General features: G+C 52.1%; 1 protein-coding gene across 1 annotated transcript; it reads left to right on the top strand.

Annotated features, from left to right (window-relative positions):
* The first annotated feature begins 359 nt into the window (after nucleotides 1-359).
* Nucleotides 360-14,770, top strand: LOC120689364 (citrate-binding protein-like). The gene is made up of 2 exons (XM_039971652.1): nucleotides 360-638; nucleotides 14,303-14,770. The coding sequence occupies exons 1-2, from the start codon at nucleotides 360-362 to the stop codon at nucleotides 14,687-14,689; spliced, it is 666 nt and encodes a 221-aa protein (XP_039827586.1). The 3' UTR covers nucleotides 14,690-14,770.
* The last annotated feature ends 1,015 nt before the right edge of the window (nucleotides 14,771-15,785 follow it).

Genomic DNA, 15,785 nt, shown 5'->3' with positions numbered 1-15,785 from the left:
TCGAAATTACTGTAGCGCGTAAAAATTTTTGTGAACTAAACAGGGACATATATCCTATATCTAAAATACATTCTCTCTCCATTACTAATAACTACTTTTATATTTCACGTAATAGTTGCTGCAGCGGACTACTAAAATGCAATCATCAAGAATAAAATATAGGAAAACCTCCTCATTTAGGAGAGAGAAAGATATATTTTGATGATTACCAAAAGTTTATAGGTAATAGGAATTGGATTGAATTGGAAATCTCCTGAATTTTTAGTATTGGAGGGAGGGATGTGTAATTTGAAGACGTTCTTAACGGAGCATAAATTGACGGTATGTAGTACCTACGTCCTAGCTAAGCTAAGCTGGCTATGCCTCGGGCCAACAGCCCCCTTCCATGGCGGCTCATCCTGCTGCTGCTGCCGCCGCCGCTGGCCATGCGCGCCGCCGCCGCCGTGGACACGACGACCGTCGGCTTCACCGAGGTGCCGCTCACGGAGGCGCAGTTCCCGGTGCAGAGGCCCTACGACGTGCCGCTCCATGAGGGGTTCGCGTTCCGCGGCGGCGTCCGGCGGATGTGGGTGTACTGCACCGACAAGCCCCACACACCCACCAGCCGCACCAAGCCCCGCACCGAGATCGGCATCAAGGTAATACTAAGTAGTAATTCGATAGCTTTGCCCTCCAGCTGAGCTGATGAAACGTCCCCTCATAAGAGAAGACTTAAATGTGATACAAAGCACCAGTCCCAGGAGGCTGATGCCACATTTATTACATCAGATAGTTCAAAACCGTACAAACCTTGGAGGACACTCGATACAGATGATAATAATAATTAACCAGGCTACAACATAACACCAGACCGCGAACCACATAGGGTCTACTACGGGCTCAGAGTACTGCGACAGCGGAGGCATCTCAACAGGGCCGGTTCCACAGGCAAGGTTGGGTGTAGAACGATAACCCTACTCGGCGTCGTCTGGTACGAAGTCCGGGTCTTCTTCTGTAAAAAGTAAGAGTGGGGTGAGTACAAACGTACTCAGCAAGTCCAACCACACCCACGGAGGGGGTTATAACAGAATAATATGCATAGGTAAATCAAGGATAAGGTTACGGTTTAATTTGCAGAAAAACGGCATTTTATGCAGGGGTTTATTTTACGAAAAACCTTTTAGAAATCAGTTTTTTTTGCAGTAACACAGAGTTCAGGTTTTAAAACTGCTACCGGACTCCCCGTCCGTCGTAGCACACGGCGCAACTGCCGGAACCAATTCCAAAACAACTCACACCAGCCCATCCCAAAGAAACACTAGTTATGTGACCACACCATAACTCGCCCAATACCGTGGGCACGGACTATTCGAATAGATTCTTAACTCTGCAGAGGTGTGCAACTTTACCCACAAGTAGGATACCACAACTCGAACACCGTCGTGTCGGTGTAGATCCCAACATAGCCATTACCCACCATAGCTAAGCCTGACTAGCCATCACGGGATACACCAAGGGGTCATTGACCATTCACTTAGGTATAACCGGGCATAAGCCACTCGGGGCTTATCCCTTTTTCCTTAGTTACCCGTTGCTCTCAGCTCTCCTGATGGCTACCACACCAACTAGTGGGATTTATGCTACGCCGTTGCCCATTCAACGGTCGAGTGGTTTGCACGATGGTGGAGTTAGGTGAGATGACACACCAACTCGGTCCTTAGACACGACAAGATGGATATCTCCCTTCTTTGCCCTGCCACACAGGCATAAGCACACCAGTCGGCAATTCACACAGAAATGCCGTCCATCCCGTCCATACTCATCTTTCGAAAATCCACGTTTTATCCCTTCCCACACGCACACATTTTCTTTATCAAATAAATTATATTATGAGTAAAGTCCTAAACGTTCTAAAATCGATTAACGTCCAAGCAAAATCAGACATTAATCTAGGTGGTCAAGGAATGGTCATCACAAATCAAGGGGTGGCTATCCAACCATGTTTTCATGCAAGTAAAACATATGCAACTTTTTAAAACAGGCCATTGGGTTGTGTTTATAAAAACTAGGACAGAAACATGCATCAAAGGATGGGATTGAACTTGCCGTCTTCAAAGCCTTCGGGGAAGTCTTGTCCTTCGGGCTCGGGGTTGTGGAATTGGTCCTCGTTCTCCTGCTCACAACACGGCTCGTTGACGGGTTCTCCTTCGTTCACTCCGTGGTCTACAGCGCAAACAAGCACATAATCAAAACAAAGATTTGTCGTCGAGCTCGAAACGGGAACACATGAAATATAGAGCATAGATTGTTATTTTTGAATGGTTTCTGAATGGTATGGCCAAAACTGAGTTAGGAGAGGCGGGGTAAAATTTTAAGTTAAGCCGGGGTCGTTAGGCACATAAAATGATAGGTCAGGGGAGCGTTTAGGCCCTAAACAGTGGTCCAGGGACCTAATTGTAATTAAGACTAAGTAGGCTGGGGCTTGGTTTATATTTTAGAAGTTTCTTGGGTTAATCTGAAAGAGTCAGGGGCTTAGTTGTAATTAACTTTATATGGTGGGGGTTTAATTTGAGAATATAACAAAAGAAGCGGTTTTAATTGAAAAAGGCTTTAAAGGGGTGGGGTTTCCTTAGTGAATATAGAAAAGTGGAGGGGGTTCTTGGCAAAAATGCCAGTCCTCTTCCTCCCCCGCGCTGGGAAAACAGGGGAGGGGCCGGCGGCTCGCCGGTGTGGCCAAACCCGGCGGCCAAGGGCCCGAGGCGGCTCCGGGGTAAGGGGAAAAGGAGGTGGGGGCTGGGAGGGTTCGACTCCCGGCCATGGCTCAGACCGAGGTGGCCCGAGGTGGCCTAGCCACGGTGGCCGGCGGCAACTGGCGGCGATGGAGCTTGGCCGGCGGCTCTGGGCCACGATAGCGGATGGGGGAAGGGGGAAAAGCATCAGGAGGCCATAGGGGTGCCATCCCCTACCTTGATTCGTGCCGTGGAGCAGTGGGGAGGGGCCTCCGCGGTACCAGTGGCGGCGGCGCTAGGCGGTGCTGGCGGCGGCGCTAGGAGGGCAAGGAGGCAGCGGGCGGTGGCTCTGCGGTTCGTGGGAGCGCCGGGGGTGCTCCTTGGCCCCCTTTATAGGCAGCCAAGGCGGTGGAATGGGGCAGGAGGGGCCGGCGAGCGGGATGGGACACGACGGCGGGTCGCCGGTGGCGCTGTGCGTGGGTCGTTGCCGCTGTACCGCGTCAACGACGGTTCGCTCGGTACGGCTGCGTGCGAGCGGCTTGAGCGGGACCGGCGGCGCGCGAGGGAGCGGCCGGTGGCGCGGGCCGGGGCGAGCCTGATGCGCGCGCGGCGAGCGGCGCGCGGGGGCGTGCTCAGGAGCGGGCCAGCGCAAAGGGGGGGGGGCGAGCGGGACCGGGCGGTGTGCGAGGGGAGGAGGACCGGGCCGGGCCAGGCGCGCTGCGTGGCCGGAGCGGGGTCCAAGGAGGCGTGTCCCGGTGGAGGGCGCGGCCGGGTGGAGCAGGGGGCAGGAGGGGCCGGGTCACGCGCGCGGCAGAGAAGAAAGGAAGGAGAGAGAGAGAGGGAAGGAGAGGGAAAAGGAAAAAAAAGAAAAGAAAATGGAAAAAAAGAAATGGAGGGAGAAAAAGAGGGGGGAGAGAGATGGATCCGCGCCGGGATCACGGCGCTGATCGCGGAGCCGGTCGGCCACGCTTGGCGTCCGGGCGCGCGAGAGCGCGACGTGCAGGTCGAGGGGAAACAGGGTGCTGGATACAGGTGTCGGGTCTTTGGGGAATCGGGAGATCCGGCGGAACAGGGAGGATTCCGGAAAACTGGGGTTAGGGTTTCAAGGAGGGATCTCGAGCTTAACGACGAAGCAAAATTTTAGCGCACGATTTATTTTAGGTAATTTTCGGGATGTTACAAACCTACCCCACTTAAAATGAATCTCGTCCTCGAGATTCGACTGGTTCCTAAACAGGTGGGGAAATTCCTTCTTCAGAGCATCTTCGCGCTCCCATGTAGCTTCTTTTACTCCGTGTCTGCTCCACTGAACTCTGCAAATTCGTACTTCGGAGTTTCTGGTTCTCCTGGTGACGGTGTCTAGAATCTTGACCGGTATTTCCTGATATCGCAGGTCTGGCTGCAGATCTATCGTTTCTACTGGCACATGCTCTGCCTCGGGTACCCTCAAACACCTTCTTAATTGCGAGACATGGAACACTGGGTGTATATCCGACATTTCTTCTGGTAGCTCCAAACGGTATGCTACTGCTCCAACTTTCTTCAGAACTCGGTATGGTCCAATATACCGAGGGGCCAATTTTCCTTGTACTTGAAATCTTCGGGTTCCTCGAATAGGCGATACCTTGAGATACACGAAATCTCCTGGGTTGAAACTCATTTCCCGTCTTTTCTTGTCCGCATAGCTCTTTTGTCGGGACTGGGCTGCTTTTAGCTTTTCTCGAATCTCGGCGACTCTTTCCTCTGCTTCCTTTATGAGTGCGGGGCCGACTAGGGCACATTCTCCAACTTCTGACCACATCAGAGGGGTCCTGCATTTCCTTCCGTAGAGAGCTTCAAACGGTGACATGCCCAAGCTTGCTTGGTACCCGTTGTTGTATGAGAACTCGGCATAGGGTAAGCTTTGTTCCCAATCTTTGCCATAAGTGAGAATACACGCTCTCAGCATATCTTCCATAATCTGATTCACCCTTTCCGTCTGACCATCCGTCTGCGGATGATAAGCGGAACTAAAGTCTAGCTTGGTGCCCATGACTTTATGCAAACTCTTCCAAAATCTTGAGGTGAACTGGGTCCCTCTATCTGAAACGATTCGGCTGGGCACACCATGCAATTTCACTATGTTCTCTATATAGAGCTTAGCTAGCTTCTCTCCGCCATAGTTGGTCCGTACGGGTATGAAGTGAGCTGATTTAGTAAGGCAATCCACTATTACCCATATGGAGTCATGTCCTTTCTGGGTTCTGGGCAAGCCCACTACAAAATCCATTCCTACTTCATCCCATTTCCAAACCGGAATGGGTAGGGGTTGCAACAATCCTGCCGGCTTCTGGCGTTCAGCTTTGATTCTCTGGCAAGTATCGCAATGGGCGACGAATCGTGCAATATCTGCCTTCATCCCATTCCACCAATATTTCCGCTTTAAGTCCATATACATTTTGGTGGATCCTGGGTGGATGGAGTAGGCTGAGTTGTGGGCTTCATCCATGATTATCTGCCTGAAATCTCCTTTCTGGGGCACACAAATTCTGTCTTTATACCACAACGTTCCCTTATTATCAACTCGAAAGTCTGGGGCCTTATTCTCTCCGGTTTGCCTCCGGATTTCCATCAGTCCCTTGTCCGATTTTTGGGCTTTCCTGATTCTTTCTTCTAGAGTGGATTGAACGTTCAGCACTTGGCTGGAACCTCGAGGGACAATGTGCACATTTAATCGTGCCATTTCCTCTCGTAAATGGTCATTCTTGGGCCCATAGGATTTCCGACTTAGGGCATCGGCTACTACATTGGCTTTACCTGGGTGATTATGAATTTCCAAATTATAATCTTTGACTAATTCCAGCCATCTTCTCTGCCTCAGGTTTAGGTCTGGTTGGGTGAAGATATACTTCAGACTTTTATGATCGGTAAAGATTTCGCACTTATTTCCAATCAAATAGTGCCTCCAGATCTTAAGTGCGTGCACTACGGCTGCAAGCTCCAAATCATGAGTCGGGTAATTTTGCTCATGAGTCCTGAGCTGACGGGAAGCATATGCAACGACTTTCCCATCTTGCATCAGCACACAACCCAATCCTTGTCGGGACGCATCACAATAGATGACAAAATCCCGATGAATATCCGGCAGGGTTAGCACTGGGGCTGTCGTCAATCTTCGCTTCAACTCCTGGAAACTTCTTTCACACGACTCCGTCCAGGTGAATTTCTTCTCTTTCTTGAGCAGCTCTGTCATGGGCCGGGCTATCTTAGAAAATCCCTCAATAAATCTCCGATAGTACCCAGCTAATCCGAGGAAACTTCTGATCTCACTGACGTTGGTCGGTGGTTGCCAGTTGGAGATTGCTTCAACCTTCTCGGGATCCACTGCTACTCCTTCCGCGGTCAGAATATGACCAAGGAAAGCTACTTTCTCCAGCCAGAACTCACACTTGCTGAATTTGGCGTATAGCCTATGCACTCTCAATTTCTCCAAAACTACCTTCAGGTGTTGTTCGTGCTCCTGAATACTCTTCGAGTAAATAAGTATGTCGTCAATGAAGACTACGACAAACTTATCTAGCTCGTCCATAAACACTTTGTTCATGAGGTTCATGAAATAGGCAGGTGCATTTGTCAGTCCAAAAGACATCACTGTGAACTCAAACTGTCCGTATCGGGTGACAAAGGCTGTCTTCGGAATGTCACTTTCCCTAATCTTGAGCTGAAAATATCCGGACCTTAGGTCAATCTTGGAAAAGTATCTGGCTCCTTTTAGCTGGTCAAAAAGGTCATCGATCCTGGGAAGAGGGTACTTGTTCTTGATAGTGACTTCGTTCAGTGCTCGATAATCAACGCACAACCTCATACTCCCGTCCTTCTTCTTGACGAATAGAACCGGGGCTCCCCAAGGTGACGAACTTGGCCTGATAAAGCCAATCCGTTGTAGTTCCTCTAGTTGTTTCTTTAATTCTGCCAACTCGGAGGCTGCCATCCTATACGGTCTCTTGGCTATGGGGGCGGTTCCAGGAACAAGATCAATGACAAATTCTACGTCCCTATCTGGTGGCATACCGGGAAGTTCTTCGGGAAAGACATCGGGGTACTCATTCACTACAGGGACTTCATCCAAGTTCTTGGCTTCCATACTGAATATCATCGGGTTTGCTCCGCTTTCCCGGGTGTGACAGGTCACTCGGACTCCCTCTGGGTTTGTCAGATGTACTACCTTGTCCGTACAACCTATGAGGCCATTGTGTTTGCTTAGCCAGTCCATTCCGAGGATCACATCTATCCCTTCTGACTTAAGTACTACTAGGTCTTCTAAAAACTCTACCCCACTTAAATTGATCCTTACCCGTAGACAACCCAGTTGACACCTGATGTCTCCTCCGGGCGTCCGGGTTAATAGGGGTGTTTTTAGTAGTACCGTAGGTATTTTATGTTTCTCCACAAAACTCGAAGATATGAATGAGTGTGATGCTCCAGAATCAAACAGTACTGTTGCAAGAGTTGAGCTGACTAGGTACTCACCGAGTACTATGCCCTGGGCTCCTTGAGCTTCCTGTGCGTCGATGTGGTTGACACGGGCTCGTCCAAAAGACTGCTGGGATTGCCTCTGCTGGTTGTTGTTGTTGTTGCTGTTGCCACGGAGGGGCACTCGGTTGGCACCGGTCAGAACTGGCTTGGGTCCGTTCACTGTGTTGGAGAAAGCCGAAGTAGCCGGCTTGTTCTTGGCATAGGGGCAGTCGGCGATGAAGTGACCCGTCTCACGGCAGTTGAAGCAGGCTCTCACGTTGCTGTTGTTGTTGGTGACCTGGCTCGCATTATTCTGTGAGGCCCTCATGGTGTTCTGGCTTCTGGGCTGTGTGTTAGGGGCCCGTGGTCCTGTCACTTGAGACTGAGTTTTGTACTGCATTGGGGCTTGGGACCTTGGTGCGTTGTAGCTGAGACTTCTGGTCTTCTGAAAACGATCCTGCTGGCGAGACTTACTCTCCAGGAACTTGCGCTTGTTCTCTTTTCTTTCCTCAATCTTAGCCCTCTCGGTGAGGATTGCCTTGTTCATCAAGGTGTTGAAATCAGGGTAGATCTGAGGGGTGAGCAGGGTCCTGAGTTCTGGGTTTAGTCCCTTCTTGAACATGTCCTGCTTCTTCTCGTCGTCGTTCACTTCATCTGGCGCATATCGAGAGAGCTCCATAAACTGGTGAGTATATTCTTCCACCGACATACTCCCCTGCTGAAGTGCGCGGAACTCATCTGCCTTGCGCTTCATGGTGGCCGAGGGGATGTGATAACGGCGGAACTCCCTCACGAATTCATTCCAGGTGATGGTGGAGGCATCTCTGGCAGCAGCGCAGTAATTCTCCCACCAGGCTAAGGCAGTCCCGGTGAGTTGATGTGCAGCCAGAAGAACTTTATCTCGATCCTGGCACCCAAATGGCTCGAGCTTCCTCTGGATCACGCGGAGCCAGTCATCTGCATCCAAGGGGTTGCTGGATCCGGCAAAAGTGGGTGGCTTGGCCCTCAGAAAAGCTGTCAGCTTGTCATTAAAGGTCTGCTCTCGTGGCTGCCTGTTCACTAGAGCATTGGCCAGTGTCTCCAGTATGAGAGTCTGGTTATGGATTACTTGTGCCAGGTCCACGAAAGGTGGTGGTGGTGGTGGTGGCAGCTGTGCACTATGATTTTCTCCTCTACCCTGACTCACTTCTTGTTCTTCCTGAGGATGGTTTTGCCCGTCAGGGTGTACTCCCGCATCAGCGGCTGCAGGGTCCCTGACTCGAGAGGCCCTTGTGATGCTTCGGGAAACCATCTGCAGAACGAGTGGATTGGGACTAAGATTAGGTGATGTTTAAGTTGGTTAGGTCATATTTTTGAAAAGGCAGTATCTATTTACTGCCAGCAAACACACAATCAACAAGCAATCATCACAAACAACAAGCACAAGCAACTTTATTACAGCAAGGGTGGTACAACAAGGGGCAAAGCCAAACGCGTACTACACGACCGGGTACACAACTACAAAAGAAAAGGGGCACAGATCTTCGTCGGACCACACGGCTTCATCCCTTGACGGTCGCTATCACTTTAGGCTGACTCATCGGCTTGAGTGGGTTCCTCCCTCGGAAAGGAACTCACGACCTCCAGGGAAATGAGTGGTCCCGGTTCGCCATCCTCTAGACCTCCGTTTTCCCGGGGTTGCGTTGTGGCTTCTCTTGCGGCGGCGGCCGTAGACCTTCCAGGATTCTCGGGTGGGGCTAGTGGGTTTCCAATGAGCGGTCCCCATCCTACGATGGGCGTTCCGAGCAGAACATGGTCTTCTCCAATTGCTGGGACTGGGGTTCCACTTCTAGTCCATTCCTGCATACGCCGATCCCGGGCTTGCCTGAGGCTCTCTTGAGCAACTGCTTCGCTGCTGACCGCGGCTGCGGCTCTTGCCTCGGCTTGGACTGCTCGGATCTGTTGCAGTCTTACCGCGAGCTCTGCTTGCTCGGCTCGATGGGTCTGTTCCCTCAGCAAGTTGGCTTGCTCGTCAAAGAGCTGATCCAAGGAGGCTAGGTAGGCAGCTACTTGGTACAGGAGAACTTCTTCATGGCGGCGCCGTTCCAGGCTTCTCATTCGAGCTTCCCAAACTTGAGTTCTGATGGCTGGTGGGAAGAACCTCATTGGTGTGGGGGCGAGGTGTCCTTCGAAAATCCGGCACAGATAACGGAGTGCTTTCCTGACGGCTAGGGGATAGGTGTCCTGGTGCCTAAACCCTGTAGCAGTCACTCGCCATGACAGGATGTCGGGGTAGCGGTCACTTCTGGCGACGACTAGGATCACCCTGCAGCGGAGAGTGCCATGATGCTCGTACTCTCTGCTGTAGTACCTTGGGCGTTCCGTGACTCCAAGGCTTTCCAGGGCGTTGATCAAGAGGCTGGGGAAACCAGGCGCAGCTTGGCAGTCGCCCTGGGTCCATCCTTCCTCAGCCATCTGAAAATAAAAGTAGGGTGAAAAACTTGCACAATTATTTGAGGTACACAAAGGGGTAGATGATTTTTATTTATGGCATCATGGTGGGGTACAACTTCATGGTTACATGATTATTATTAGAGCAAAGGTTCTAGCTTGGAGACAACTCCTACCATGGGGATTCCTCCTCAATCCTAAGAGAGCGCTTCTTTAGGGGAAGATACTGATCCGTCAAGTCATCCTCGGTCTGAGTACCTTTGTCCCAATGGGTTTCCTCGGGTTCTTCTTCTTCAGTTTGAGTTCCAACATCCCAATGGGTTTCCATGGGCTCTTCCTCTTCGGTCTGGGTGTTTACATCCCATTGAGCCTCTTCGGGTTCTTCTTCAGCGTCTTCCTCTATCCATCCTCCTATTCCCCAGCGAGCCTCGTACCACCGCATTCGAGCTTGGAGAGCGGCTAGTGAGTCCTCGGCGCGTGTGGCTCTTGCCCGCTGTTCTTCCAATTCTTCTTTTTCATCCATTTGGACTTGGAGGGCGGCTAGGGAATACTCGGCATGTACGGTCCTCGACCGTTGTTCTTCCAGCTTCTGGGTTGCCTTTTCTGCTCTGTGGACTTGCTGCTTCAGTTGTGCTGCTTGCTCGCGATAGAGCTCATCTAGGCCGGTGAGATAGATGGATAGGTGAGAGACCGTGACTTCTAGGTCTTCTTCTTCTCTTCCAAGTCCTCTCATCCTAGCAATCCATGTGCGTCCCCTTCCTTCAGTCGGCGGGAAAAATCCCATAGGGGTCTGCTGGAGGTGATGCCTGTAGATCACTCGGAGCCGTCGCAGGGCCTTACGGGCGGCTTTCCGATAGGTATCCGGGAAACGGAACCCAGTGGTGGAGATGAACCAAGGGTCCACATCTGGGTAGCGGGTGCTTCTTGCTATGAAGATCATCAGGTCACACCGAAGAGTGCCCTTGGAGTCATACTCCCGGTAAAGAAACTCTGGCGGATCCACAACTCCAATGCGTTCCAGGCTGAGTATCAACAACTTAGGAAGGCCGGGCTCTGCGAAACAGATTCCGCCGATCCATCCATCGTCAGCCATCTGGAACAGGGCAAGAACCCAAGGTAAGTATTTGTGTGAGGAAAGGATTAAGGATAGAAAAGTCCTAAGGTGAAAGGTCCTGAAAACGGGTTTCGCTCCTAGGGTCACGTCCTACGGCCAACCTACGGCTCTGATACCACCTGAAGCGTCCCCTCATAAGAGAAGACTTAAATGTGATACAAAGCACCAGTCCCAGGAGGCTGATGCCACATTTATTACATCAGATGGTTCAAAACCGTACAAACCTTGGAGGACACTCGATACAGATGATAATAATAATTAACCAGGCTACGACATAACACCAGACCGCGAACCACATAGGGTCTACTACGGGCTCAGAGTACTACGACAGCGGAGGCATCTCAACAGGGCCGGTTCCACAGGCAAGGTTGGGTGTAGAACGATAACCCTACTCGGCGTCGTCTGGTACGAAGTCCGGGTCTTCTTCTGTAAAAAGTAAGAGTGGGGTGAGTACAAACGTACTCAGCAAGTCCAACCACACCCACGGAGGGGGTTATAACAGAATAATATGCATAGGTAAATCAAGGATAAGGTTACGGTTTAATTTGCAGAAAAACGGCATTTTATGCAGGGGTTTATTTTACAAAAAACCTTTTAGAAATCAGTTTTTTTTTGCAGTAACACAGAGTTCAGGTTTTAAAACTGCTACCGGACTCCCCGTCCGTCGTAGCACACGGCACAACTGCCGGAACCAATTCCAAAACAACTCACACCAGCCCATCCCAAAGAAACACTAGTTATGTGACCACACCATAACTCACCCAATACCATGGGCACGGACTATTCGAATAGATTCTTAACTCTGCAGAGGTGTGCAACTTTACCCACAAGTAGGATACCACAACTCGAACACCGTCGTGTCGGTGTAGATCCCAACATAGCCATTACCCACCATAGCTAAGCCTGACTAGCCATCACGGGATACACCAAGGGGTCATTGACCATTCACTTAGGTATAACCGGGCATAAGCCACTCGGGGCTTATCCCTTTTTCCTTAGTTACCCGTTGCTCTCAGCTCTCCTGATGGCTACCACACCAACTAGTGGGATTTATGCTACGCCGTTGCCCATTCAACGGTCGAGTGGTTTGCACGATGGTGGAGTTAGGTGAGATGACACACCAACTCGGTCCTTAGACACGACAAGATGGATATCTCCCTTCTTTGCCCTGCCACACAGGCATAAGCACACCAGTCGGCAATTCACACAGAAATGCCGTCCATCCCGTCCATACTCATCTTTCGAAAATCCACATTTTATCCCTTCCCACACGCACACATTTTCTTTATCAAATAAATTATATTATGAGTAAAGTCCTAAACATTCTAATATCGATTAACGTCCAAGCAAAATCAGACATTAATCTAGGTGGTCAAGGAATGGTCATCACAAATCAAGGGGTGGCTATCCAACCGTGTTTTCATGCAAGTAAAACATATGCAACTTTTTAAAACAGGCCATTGGGTTGTGTTTATAAAAACTAGGACAGAAACATGCATCAAAGGATGGGATTGAACTTGCCGTCTTCAAAGCCTTCGGAGAAGTCTTGTCCTTCGGGCTCGGGGTCGTGGAATTGATCCTCGTTCTCCTGCTCACAGCACGGCTCGTTGACGGGTTCTCCTTCGTTCACTCCGTGGTCTACAGCGCAAACAAGCACACAATCAAAACAAAGATTTGTCGTCGAGCTCGAAACGGGAACACATGAAATATAGAGCATAGATTGTTATTTTTGAATGGTTTCTGAATGGTATGGCCAAAACTGAGTTAGGAGAGGCGGGGTAAAATTTTAAGTTAAGCCGGGGTCGTTAGGCACATAAAATGATAGGTCAGGGGAGCGTTTAGGCCCTAAACAGGGGTCCAGGGACCTAATTGTAATTAAGACTAAGTCGGCAGGGGCTTGGTTTATATTTTAGAAGTTTCTTGGGTTAATCTGAAAGAGTCAGGGGCTTAGTTGTAATTAACTTTATATGGTGGGGGTTTAATTTGAGAATATAACAAAAGAAGGGGTTTTAATTGAAAAAGGCTTTAAAGGGGTGGGGTTTCCTTAGTGAATATAGAAAAGTGGAGGGGGTTCTTGGCAAAAATGCCAGTCCTCTTCCTCCCCCTCGCTGGGAAAACAGGGGAGGGGCCGGCGGCTCGCCGGTGTGGCCAAACCCGGCGGCCAAGGGCCCGAGGCGGCTCCGGGGTAAGGGGAAAAGGAGGTGGGGGCTGGGAGGGTTCGACTCCCGGCCATGGCTCAGACCGAGGTGGCCCGAGGTGGCCTAGCCACGGTGGCCGGCGGCAACGGGCGGCGATGGAGCTTGGCCGGCGGCTCTGGGCCACGATAGCGGATGGGGGAAGGGGGAAAAGCATCAGGAGGCCATAGGGGTGCCATCCCCTACCTTGATTCGTGCCGTGGAGCAGTGGGGAGGGGCCTCCGCGGTACCAGTGGCGGCGGCGCTAGGCGGTGCTGGCGGCGGCGCTAGGAGGGCAAGGAGGCAGCGGGCGGTGGCTCTGCGGTTCGTGGGAGCGCCGGGGGTGCTCCTTGGCCCCCTTTATAGGCAGCCAAGGCGGTGGAGCGGGGCAGGAGGGGCCGGCGAGCGGGATGGGACACGACGGCGGGTCGCCGGTGGCGCTGTGCGTGGGTCGTTGCCGCTGTACCGCGTCAACGACGGTCGGCGGCGTAGCGTGAGCGCGCGGGGTCGCTCGGTACGGCTGCGTGCGAGCGGCTTGAGCGGGACCGGCGGCGCGCGAGGGGAGCGGCCGGTGGCGCGGGCCGGGGCGAGCCTGATGCGCGCGCGGCGAGCGGCGCGCGGGGGCGTGCTCAGGAGCGGGCCAGCGCAAAGGGGGGGGGCCGAGCGGGACCGGGCGGCGTGCGAGGGGAGGAGGACCGGGCCGGGCCAGGCGCGCTGCGTGGCCGGAGCGGGGTCCAAGGCGGCGTGTCCCGGTGGAGGGCGCGGCCGGGTGGAGCAGGGGGCAGGAGGGGCTGGGTCACGCGCGCGGCAGAGAAGAAAGGAAGGAGAGAGAGAGGGAAGGAGAGGGAAAAGGAAAAAAAGAAAAGAAAATGGAAAAAAAGAAATGGAGGGAGAAAAAGAGGGGGAGAGAGATGGATCCGCGCCGGGATCACGGCGCTGATCGCGGAGCCGGTCGGCCACGCTTGGCGTCCGGGCGCGCGAGAGCGCGACGCGCAGGTCGAGGGGAAACAGGGTGCTGCATACAGGTGTCGGGTCTTTGGGGAATCGGGAGATTCGGCGGAACAGGGAGGATTCCGGAAAACTGGGGTTATGGTTTCAAGGAGGGATCTCGAGCTCAACGACGAAGCAAAATTTTAGCGCACAATTTATTTTAGGTAATTTTCGGAATGTTACAGCTGAGCATCTCCTAGCACTTGCATTTGCCGACGGCCGTGGGCGAGGATGGCACTGGGAACCTTGGGATGAGACGGACTGTTTGATATGCTCTCTGATAATGAAGCCCTGCATGCAAGGTTATTAGTTAATCCGTTGAAAATGCCTTCCATCAGTCAATCTTCACTGACACCGTCTCTTTCGATCATCATCAATTAATCGATCTGCAGCAAAACTACAGCTCCGGCGTGTGGCAGTTCGAGGGCTACGGCTACGTGCCCTCCGGCACGACGGGGGTGTCCGTGATGCAGGTGTTCGGCGCCGCGCCGCCGCACGCCACGACGCTCATGCTTCACGTCTACGGCGGCGCGCTGCGCTACTACGACCGGCAGCTTGTGGAGGACCGCATCTACGACCGCTGGTTCAAGCTCAACGTGGTCCACGACGTGGACGCGGCGGAGCTCGCCGTGTTCGTCGACGGCAAGCGCCGGCTGCGCGTCGCCGGCCGCGGCGGCTGCGTGCACACCTTCAAGTTCGGGGTGTACACGCAGACGCGGCCGTCGCACAGGATGGAGTCGCGGTGGAGAGACGTCAAGGTGTTCACTAAGAAGAATTAAGGCCTTAAGGGCCGCCTAATAAAATAGAATAAGAACCTGTTTCTGCTGAAAAATAAAATATTACACCTTTTTGCAATGAGCTTGTCTGCGATCTATATAACAAAACCCTGGAGCTTTATTCTTACATATAATATAATATATTATTTTCTCATTTTTGTCAAGATTCCCGGCGGGGGTCATTTCGCAGCAGGAGTCCTGGTTGCTGGCGCCGTCTTCCTCTGGTGCGTGCAGGTCAGTTGGTCAGCCAGTCAATTGGTGGATTGCTGGTGGGTTGGGTTGCAAGACGGTGTTGTCAATGTCTGAAGACGTGACATCCTGCCGTAGATTGCTTGAGCAGTGGGTAGTCTCTTCTTTTTTTTTTCATGTAAGAACTTAGTTAGCCACCCGCGCTGACCGCGCACTGAACGTAGATCGACTACCGAGAAGTCCGAGGACGCGTCTGTCGGAGCATACACACGCGCACACGCACACATGCTGACGCTGATCGAACCACTCTGATCACTCTCCGCTAAGCTCCGAATGACCAGCTCACGGCGTCTTTGATCATGGGCTCATGGCGACAGCGTCGTGATCCTGGTTGGACCGTTGGAGCGGTGGAATAGGGCGTGATCGAGGCCCTTCCAAGTATTGGCCCATGAGAATAGCCCAGCCCGTTTCGGAATGTTTTTTATTGCGAGTGGAGACTTGGCCCAACATTGTTGGTGCTCGACTCCCGGGAAAAAAATGGGCAAAAGGGTCATTAGGGCCCATGTTCCATTTCGAGCCTGGAGTAGTTGGGTGGACCCCCCCGCACGTCGATCGGATGGCCCAAACCCATGGAAACCCACTTCACTTATTGCTGCCGTTTCGGCCTGTCAGCTGCGAGGGTTTTGAACATGACATTCCGTGGGCTTTCCTCTGCGGGGATACTCCGTTCCCACAGCCTTTTTGCAGGCAGCCTGTATAGCATACTAACAATTCGACCCGTCTAGGATACAGACCCAGTTGTAATATCAATTCTCACATCAAAAATAAAAAAAAAATTAAAAAAAAGAAAATACCACACTCATATCATATATAGTGGGATCTTTTTTTCTTTCTTGGCGAGAAGTGCAGC

The sequence above is a fragment of the Panicum virgatum genome, chromosome 9N, assembly GCF_016808335.1.
Source record: "Panicum virgatum strain AP13 chromosome 9N, P.virgatum_v5, whole genome shotgun sequence".
Taxonomy (NCBI): domain Eukaryota; kingdom Viridiplantae; phylum Streptophyta; class Magnoliopsida; order Poales; family Poaceae; genus Panicum; species Panicum virgatum.
This window is presented reverse-complemented; position numbering and strand designations above follow the sequence as displayed.